This window comes from Myotis davidii, unplaced genomic scaffold (assembly GCF_000327345.1).
Source record: "Myotis davidii unplaced genomic scaffold, ASM32734v1 scaffold843, whole genome shotgun sequence".
NCBI classification, from domain to species: domain Eukaryota; kingdom Metazoa; phylum Chordata; class Mammalia; order Chiroptera; family Vespertilionidae; genus Myotis; species Myotis davidii.
Window position 1 is genome coordinate 13,449 of NW_006293781.1, and position 9,872 is coordinate 23,320.

A 9,872-nucleotide genomic window follows, 5' to 3' on the forward strand; every position below is an offset into this window, starting at 1 on the left:
TAAAAGTAATATTGACTTATTTGACAGCAAAAATAATTTGCTCCTCCTGAAAATTCTGCTTAGTAGCCATGTGCCCTGGAATTTCCCAGCTCTGCTATAAGATGAATTTAACATCCTTACACTCACAAAAAGGGGAAGTCTACCTCCCTATAGACTGAGAAGGAAGTAACTGAGAGGGGAAAAGGCCTTTATATTCCATGTAATCCTGTCTGTGGGCAGTTGAGTAGAGAAAATGGGGGAAATCAATAGGCCAACAATTGAGGAGAAGACTTTGATGTTTCTTACTGATTTCAGAGACATTTTTATTTGTTAATATATTGTAAAACAGAAAACAAAAGATCCAGGCAGCTAATTTTCTGGGCCCTGGCAATGAATGTGGCCACCCCTGTTCTAGAGTGTGTAGGGGAAATGCCAGGAATAGAGAGCAGAGCCAACTCTGGGCTACTGGCCTGCTGGCTATGGACGGTAAAAGGACTCATCAAAGTGGACAGGCAAGCCACGTTCACAGGCAATAACAATGTCTCTGGACCCTGCTGTGGCTTTGTATTCGCAGGGAGGCCGGTTGGACCCTCCTCTGAGCTTGCAAGTAGTGACCTGGAAAGGAGACTTGCTTCTTCTTAAATTTGCCCCATAAGGCACTCCATTCTTGTCTTCACAGACAGCCTTGATGTTATTCTTGGTGCCATGAATAAAGGTGTTGATGTCTTTGCAGGGTGAAGTCAAGCTTCGTTTGCTCATCATGGTATCACAGTATTTGTTATTCCGGCCACTTGGATTGGCATCATAGTGCTGAGCCAGGAAGTGTCTGTACCTGTAGTCATCCAGGAAGTGTCTGTACCTGCGATTATCCTGAGCGAGGGTCGGTGGGGTCAGACAGGGCCCCAGCATGAAGACCAACAACAGGGGACCCAGGCCCATCATCATCTCTTTCAACAAGGCTCCTGCCAATGGTAAAATATATGGTAGGGCAAATTAGGCGAAAAGGGCAAATGAGACTAAAAGGACAGGGACCTGCTGGGCTAGTGATAGCACATCATGAGTCCAGTATCCTAAGTCACCTAAATTATATCTTTTCTCTTCTCTTCTTCATTAATCTCACATTTCTTGTCCATCCATTCTTTTGGAAAATCAAAGTTTCCTGAACACAACTTCCTACCCCAAGCATTCTTTCATATTCCTTAAGACTCTGAGTACTTACCTTTCTATCAGTCATGGCATTGCAATATCCATTCACACTCTTAAATCTATTTATTAATTAATTGAATAAAAAACATTACAGAAGTATCTCTGGGTACAAAGCACAGTGCTAGATCCTGGCACACAAAGACCATTAAGACATACTTAAGTCCTCCCTAAAAGGAGATGTAGCATCCATGGGGAAGGAATAGGAGCTCCAGTTCACTGAGATGAGACAGTAAGATAGGAAGCCTATAAAGAAGATGGACTTTTAAAAAATATGTTTTATTGATTTTAGAGAGAAAGGAAGGGAGGAGAGTGAAGGGGAGAGCGAGAGAGAGAGAGAGAGAGAGAAGAGAGAGAGAGAGAGAGAGAGAGATTGACGTAAGACTGAAACATTTACTGGTTTCCTCCTGTATGCACCAAGACCGAAAATAAACCCAGAACCTAGGTACATACCCTGACCAGGTATCAAACTGGCAACTTTTTGGAGCATGGGATGATGCTCAACCATCTGAGCCACACTGGCCTGAGCAAAGAGGGTCTTCTGAGCCCAGGGAAGGGTCAATCAGAGGTTTGTTAAAGACAAGATTCTAAGTATTCAAGTCCATAAATCAGCTGGCTGTAAGGAGAGCAGTTAATAGCAGTTTTGCCCTGAGGTGAAGGGAGACAGACCTAATTCCCTAAGAATTAGTTGGTTTGTGGCTAAAGGTGGAATTATTATATACTAGTTAGGAAAGAACAGAGAGGAGCATGGAAGAATTGATGCAATGATTGGAAGTGGGTCTGGGTCAACTTTTACAGAAGACTGGAGGAAGAGGAATTCAAGCTTATTTTTAGGAACAAGGTGCATTATTCTCAGAGAATATTTTCTAGTTTTTGCAATAAATGTACATACACTGTTACACAATAGGCAAATGATGTGACTATGTGATAAAACAACAACAACAAAGAAAACTTTCATCAGTTTGCTGTAATGATTTTGTAACATCTTCCACAAAAGAAGAATAAGAAAGAGAAGAGGATTGCTGCCATCATCTCTCAAGAGGATTCTGTCTACACTGTGGAACTCTCACTTCCCAGGAGCAGTGTGTCACACACACTCAAACATACCGATCAAGTAAATAATAGAATGCTTCTTCCTGGAGTATGATTTCATCTCAATGATAGCTATTAAAATAGAATTAAACAAGTATAGATAATAACAAAATAGAAAACAAATTTCATATTAACTTTAAACTTTTTATGTGCACCCTTACTGGTTTGGCTCAGTGGATAGAGCTTTGGCCTGCGGACTGAAAGGTCCCAGGTTCGATTCCAGTCAAGGGCATGTACCTTGGTTGTGGGCAGATCCCCAGTAGGAGGTGTGCAGGAGGCAGCTGATCGATATTTCTATCTCTCTATCCCTCTCCTATCTCTCTATTCCTCTTTGTAAAAAATCAATAAAATATATTTTAAAAAAACTTTATGTGTTAAGAAATGTGATGATTTGAGAATTTAAAAATATTTGGTGTCGCCAGAAAAATATTTGGTAGTTTCTGACAATATTTTTAGTTCTTTGGAGAAAAATTTAAAGAACATGCAGAGCCTGTAAAAACTGTCGTATCTTCCCCCACATTATATCAAATATATGTCAATTATATCAAATACATCCAATAATAAAAATGACTTCTCACTATAAATTTGAAACTGATTTTTATAATTTTTTTTCCAAATTGTTTGTGAATGAGCAACTCATTTACTTTATGATTGGTTTTGACTTCTTAGCAACCATCACACATAATAAGAAATTCTTGCAATGAAAGAAAAATTTGACCTTCAAGCTACTCTCAAGTGTGATGTAATTCATATAAATCCTAAATTAAAATTTGTTTTAAATGGTACATTTTCATAGACATTAAATGAAAGAGTAATCTTTATTTTTGAATTTTTCTTACATGTGCATCAATAAACATTTTTATGTCAAATATTTTTACATCCTGAAAGATGCCTCAGGTTCTAGCAGTAAGCCTGTGGTACTATTAAACAGCCATTGGAGTATACTGTAAATCTAGAAAGACCAGGAATACAGGTTTCTGATCGTTTCATGGGAAGGCACGCGAGAGAGAGGGAGCAAAGTGAATCATGGGAAGGCATGTGAGAGAGAGAGCAAAGTGAACACCCTTTCTCATCATCATTTGGCATTGATACACCTTGTCTGATTCATAATAATGATACACAAATTTGGCACACTGTTGAAGAATGCGAAATTATACACTAAGAAAAATGTTGGTCATTCCACAATACTCAAATAGATAGCAGCTGAGAAAATTTCCATTAAGAACATCAATTACAATTTATGATAGAATCAAGTTTAAGCATGTTCTTGGGACTTGAGCAAAAAAGTGGTTCATGACTGAAGAGGGAAGAGCCAGCCCTAAAAGAATAACAAGTGTTCATACGTGACCACTGCTTCAGCACAGCTGCTGGCCTGCCATGCTCCCCATTTGCCAAGCCCTTTACATTTACATTGTGCTTTTTATTCTTCTGGGTGTGTTTTCTTTTTCTAGTTTTGTGGAAGACCTCATGAAAGTTTTATTGATTTGGATTCATTTAGGTCTCTTGTTCTTCGACAGACAAATATTGTCTTCTAAAGTCAAAGGCAATTATAGAAACTCAGGCTCCCAAGATGGAACAGGACCTTAGGGTCACCAAAGGAACACCTCTCTGGCTGGGGCCAGAAACCCAGAGTTCAAAATCAGGAAGTAGAACCAGAGCTGTAGTAGCCAAAAGAGTCATTAGGTGGCAGTGGTGGGAAGAAATTTTGCAAACGTTTTCCATGATGTAGTCGAAATTAGAAAAAAGCATTCTTTTTGTTTCTTTTCTTGCTCTGCCACATTTAATGCCTGTTCCCTGGGGTTATCCAGATGCCCTTCAGCAAATGGCTTCCCCAGGATTTAGGGGATTTTATCACAATTCGGGAATTCCTCCTAACCTCCACTTGCTTCCAATCTCACTAATCTCCCTTCATCCACACACATATAGACAATCCCAAAAGAAATCTGCTTTCATTTTAAACTTTAGAATCTGGTTCATTTTTTCTTGGTTCATAACTTGGGCGCATAGGCTTTAAAGGGGGAAAAATTCTTTCATTGAAATAGCTAAATGGCTAGAAATAGTATGTATGTATTAAAAAAATACTGCCAAAGATTACCCAGTGGTAAGAATCTTACCAAAATCTGGAAGAGTCCCTCCAACTGAAGATGGTTTCCAGCTCTTTGTTCCTGGAGATGGGTCCAGCTGTGTGCGCTGGATCCCTCTGGTTCTGACCATATAGCGATCAAATGAACTGGGTGGCGAAACTATAGGATGTCCCAAAATTCAAGCAAGATTTGCATTGCTTGTCTTTTGCATTAAACTCAAAGCTATTAGAGAACAGAAGCCAGGCCTTTTTACCCTTGTATGGCTGTTGATTTGCAGGGTGCCAGACCAAGAAGAGTTTAGCAGATTTAATGAATCAAATATCCTGTAGTTAATGAGGCAACTGATCATCTGCGAAGCTAAGTAACTTGCACAGATAGTACATGTCTCACAATATGGCAAATGTGTAATGGCCATTATAATGAAAAGGCATCTTTAGACTGAAGACTGATGCAGGTAACTCCATAGGATAGAACAGAATTTATTAAAGGACAATTAACTTACAGGCACGGAGAATCAGAGCAGACAGAGGACCCAGGAGTTTTACAAAAATTATTCTCCACTAACAGGCCCTTGTTATAGCACTTTCTTAATAGTAGAATTCAGGTACTAATGATTGACAAGACAAAGGGACAAAGACTGTAGTACTCACCAGGGCCCATACTTCCTGGTGATGGATGGTTGTTTCTAATTGATACCATCACCAGTTTGGTATTTATCTTGTTTTTTATGCCATTCCAGCTTTTACTAATAAAAGGATGAAAGTTTTGCCATCCTGAAGCTACCTTTTTGGGATATTGATTTTAAGATTTTTATTAAGAAACAAAAGAAGAGGGTATTTGTCATCTAAACCTTTGTTACATGTTAGTGCTGAAAAAATTCCATTTCAGTAGCACCTGCCTGGTGCTACAAATGAGCAGGGTGTGGCTGGAGGCATCTCACATATTGTGTCAGACACTCCATCTTTCTGACTTTCTGTGTAATGAAGGTCTGCCCTTTCTCTGAGAGTGACTGTGTGTACCTATGAGAGCTGCATCTTTTGCATTCTCTTTGTGTAAGCCTTTCTGCTTCCTTGGTTAAGCTGTAAAAGACTTATGGCTATTAAAATCCTACTGTCATTGAGCAGATGTTGACGTTTTGAATTGAAGAACTTTTCTAGAGCTCTCATATTGGTAAAATAACTAGCCATTAAGATACCCTTAGTAAGATAGAAGGACAGAGATTAGAATAAAAATCAAAGTCCACTCAGATCCCCTCCTAATTACTTCCAGAAATTTGTAGATATTGTAAAAATTAGGTTACTGGAAGCACAATTGCCTAGCACTTTAGAAGAAGAAGGATTTATACACAGAAATATAACTTGAGACTTTTGATTGAGATATTTAGCTTTCTTGGTGTTACAGGTGCTAATTAGGTTAATTAACAAGGTAATTTTTTTCAAATTCAGAAGGCAAAGTTATAGTCTTCTTAATAAGGTGGAAATTTTTAAAAGGTTATTGAGATAAAAAGATTATGAGAATATATTGAACAGGTTAAAAGGATTTGATAACTGACTGGAAACTTAACAAAATTGGAAGCTAATTTTTCAAAAACTAACAGGAGTATTTTGAAAGTTTCAACAGGTCTTCCTGTTGGGTAATCAGAAATGTTAACACAGCTCACTAAGGCCTGAGGTTGAGGTAACCAATGGAAAAAAAATAAGGCACTTTTACAAACAAGTGGCATTTGACAAGGTGCAATATAGAGATCTTGTGACATAGAAACCCACACCTGAAACCTCCATGTTCATGCTGACCAATTTCACCTCAATAAAATTAAGAAAGATAAAAAGTAAAAACAAGTGGCTAAAGTCACCATGTCTGATACTCCCCCCTCCCATCTCCAGGTTCCTTAAAAGTTATCGTGGGCAAATGAAAAGCTTGTCTTCTCTACAATTATTTGTAATTCTGTTTATGTGTATGCTCTGTTGGTGATATCTGTGTTTATATATGGTGTACTTTCTGTCTCCAGATGATATTATTAGGTTGTAATAATTAATTGGCTTAAAAGAATTAAATACTTACCTAAATTAAGAAATAGAAGTGCCCTACTGGGTTTGTCTCAGTGGATAGAGGTAGGCCCATGGACTGAAGGTCCTGGGTTCCATTCCAATATTGGGCATGTATTTTGGTTGCAGGCTCAATTCCAGGCCCTGGTCTGGGCACCTGGGGGCGGTAACCAATGAATGTCTTTCTCTCACATGGATGTTTCTTTCTCATTGTCTCTCCTCGGCCCTCCCAATATTTATAAAACTCAATGGAAAAATGTCCTGAGGAGAGGAATAACAACAACAACAAAAATTAAAAATAAATTAAAAGTAAAAGCCCAAGTATTTTTCATAATCCTATAATCTAAAAAAATTGTTATTAAAGCTGATTTAAAGTTGGTTTAATTAAAGAGACACGTATTTTAGTTATTAATATTGAAAACAGTATTTTTGTTTTACCTGGGTTTACAAAACTAAGTTCATATTTGTTACATAATTTGTCAAGAAAATAGCTTGTGTGATAATTAACTTTGAAATCACATAGGGTTGTTATGAACTAATCCTATCTAAGAAAAGAGCAATATGCAAATTGACCATCACTCCAACACATAAGATGGCCACCCCCATGTGGACACAAGATGGCTGTCACAAGATGGCCTGCAGGGGAGGGCAGTTGTGAGCAATCAGGCCTGTAGGGGAGGGCAGTTTTGGGCGACTGGGCCTGCAGGGGATGGCAGTTGGGGGGGACCAGGACTGAAGGGGAGAGCAGTTAGTGGTGACCAGTCCTGCAGGGGAGGGCAGTTAGGGGCAACCAGGCCAGCAGGGGAGGGTAGTTAGGGGTGACTGGGACAGCAGGGGAGGGAAGTTATGGGTGACCAGGCTGGCAGAAGAGTGGTTAGGGCATGATAAGACTGGCAGGCTGAAGCAGTTAGGGGCAATCAGGCAGGCAGGTGAGTGGTTGGGAGTCAGCAGTCCTGGATTGTGAGAGGGATCCCAGATTGGAGAGGGTTCAGGCTGTGCTGAGGGACATGCCCCCCCCAACCCCGTGTATAAATTTCGTGCACCGGGCTTCTAGTAAATAGATATAAATAAAATAAAAATATTTTAGGTAAAATGTTTTAGTAATAATGTATACTTATGTAAAAACAGTGTTCTAGCCCTGGCTGGTGTGGCTCATTTGGTAAGAGTGTTGTCCCATGCACCGAAGGGTCATGAGTTTGATTCCTTAGGTGAGGATACAGCAGGGGAGGGAAGTTATGGGTGACCAGGCTGGCAGAAGAGTGGTTAGGGCATGATGAGACTGGCAGGCTGAAGCAGTTAGGGGCAATCAGGCAGGCAGGCAGACAAATGGTTGGGAGCAAGCAGTCCTAGATTGTGAAAGGGATCCCAGATTGGCGAGGGTGCAGGCTGGGCTGAGGGGATCCCCACTCCTATGCATGATTTTTGTGCACTGGACCTCTAGTATCTTTATATTTTTTATATTTAAGGTGTGTTTTTTTGTAAAGATATAAATAAAAATATTTTAGGTAAAATGTTTTAGTAATAATGTATACTTATGTAAAAACAGTGTTCTAGCCCTGGCTGGTGTGGCTCATTTGGTAAGAGTGTTGTCCCATGCACCGAAGGGTCATGAGTTTGATTCCTTAGGTGAGGATTAAAAATAATAATAATAGCTCTGGCTGGTTTGGCTTAATGGATATAGTGTCAGCCCATGGAATGTAGGGTACTGGATTCCATCCTCACCTAAGGATATGTTTTTTTTCATTGAGTCTAGAGAGAGAAGGGGAGGTAGAGCAAGAGAAACATCGATCAGTTGCCTACCATACATGCCCCAATCAGAGATTGAACCCAAAACCTGGGTATGTGCTCTGATCAGGAATAAAAACCAAGAGATTCAGGCAGAGAAAGCTGCTTCAGGAAGGAGATCTTAGGATGTTCACCCTAGACTAGTTTGAATTAAAGATGATGAACAAGAGGGCTTCAGGCAGGTGCTCATGTCACTTAGAACTTTCTAAGGCTTTTAGGAACCTTGTTCCAAAAATGGGGATGGGAGCAGAAACCAATATATATATATATCACAGGGGTCTAGTCATTGATATTTTTCTAAAAGCCCCCAGTTGAAGTTAATATGAAACCAGAGTTGAGAGCTGCTGGAACATTTGCTGAATTTATTCCTAAGCTTTGCCTACTTTTGGGATTATTCTATAATGTATGTCAGGTTATTTAAGCTGATTTATGGATACAACTAAATGAACTTCTAATTTAGTCAGCTATCTTGACTCTCCCACAATACATAATTGCATGTAGAAAAGAAAACTACTCAGGGAGTCTCCATCTCAGTCTAATCCATTTTTCTAAAACTAACACCTTCTAAGAGTTTGGGCATGAAAGATTGTTCCAATTACCCTCATTCTTACTCCCTCCTTGATCAGAGACAGAAAGTAACTACAACTATTGGAGGAGGGAGAAGTTGGAGAGGGGAGAGGAAGATTAGGTATTGCTAAAGTATCTAAAAAATGGCACTGATATTTTTGTTTTTAAATTTTTTCTTGGAAAAATATTTGCAATGATTTTTAAGGACACAGTAAAAGATGAAATTGAATGTATATCTCACACTTAATTTTGTTATTTTAAAGTAATATTTTATGTTCCTTAATATTTTAACAATTCAAAACTTCTATAGTACATATTTCTTCAATCCTTTTAATGTATAAATAACAAGAATGTAATTGAATTGTTTGATTAAAGGAACTTCAGTCTTTCACCAGATTACTTTCTCCAAGAATGTCAGGAAATGTCCAATGCTTATATAGTTTACTAGAAGCCCGATGCACGAAATTCATGCATGGGGCTCAACCCAGGCAGCCGCAGTGGCTTGCCTCAGCCCTCCCATCTCTGGCTTCATCCAAAAGGTCGTCCAGAAGGATTCCCAGTCTAATTAGCATATTACGCTTATCCTATCTAATAAAAGAGAAACATGGTAATTAGCCGTAACTTCGCTACCCTTCCCATTGGCTAATCAGAGAGATATGCAAATTAGCTGCCAACCAAGATGGCGGCCGGCAGCCAGGCAGCTGATGTGAACAGGGAGGCTTGCTTGCTCCAGTGACGGAGGAAGCCAGGTTCTCCGCCTGCCACTGCCGGACTCTCAGCTGCTCTTTAAGAAACATTGTTACAAATATAGAAGCTAAACAAAACCCCAGAAACCTGCTTTCAGTCAGAGCTGCAGTCACAACAAAGTTTCAAATACAGAAAGTAAACAAAGCCCAGAAACCTGCTTTCAGCAGCCAAGGTCTCAGAGCTGGAGCCGAGCCTTAGAGCTAAAGATGGCTCTCAGCTCCAGTGACAGCCATAAAAGGTAAATAAATCCCATAATAATAAAAAAAAAGAAATAAAAGAGAGGTTGGGAGCTTCAGTCACTCGCCAGCCTGAAAACAGCCCTCAGCCCCTCACCCAGACTGGCCAGGCACCCCAGTGCGGACCCCCACCA

General features: G+C 39.6%; 1 protein-coding gene across 2 annotated transcripts in view; it reads right to left on the bottom strand.

The window, feature by feature from the left end:
* Positions 1 to 285: 285 nt before the first annotated feature.
* LOC102771161 (angiogenin-like) overlaps positions 286 to 9,872 on the bottom strand; it is a 58,521-nt gene continuing 48,934 nt past the window's right edge. The window contains exons 1-2 of one of the 2 annotated variants that reach the window (XM_006767630.2): positions 4,389 to 4,503; positions 286 to 941 (exon numbers count right to left, since the gene is read on the bottom strand). In XM_006767630.2, the coding sequence (XP_006767693.1) occupies positions 457 to 941; positions 4,389 to 4,488 (585 nt within the window). In that variant the 5' untranslated portion in view covers positions 4,489 to 4,503 and the 3' untranslated portion in view covers positions 286 to 456. Of the gene's footprint in view, positions 943 to 4,388; positions 4,504 to 9,872 lie in introns of those variants that run through there. The other variant, XM_015566461.1, reaches the window with a different exon arrangement.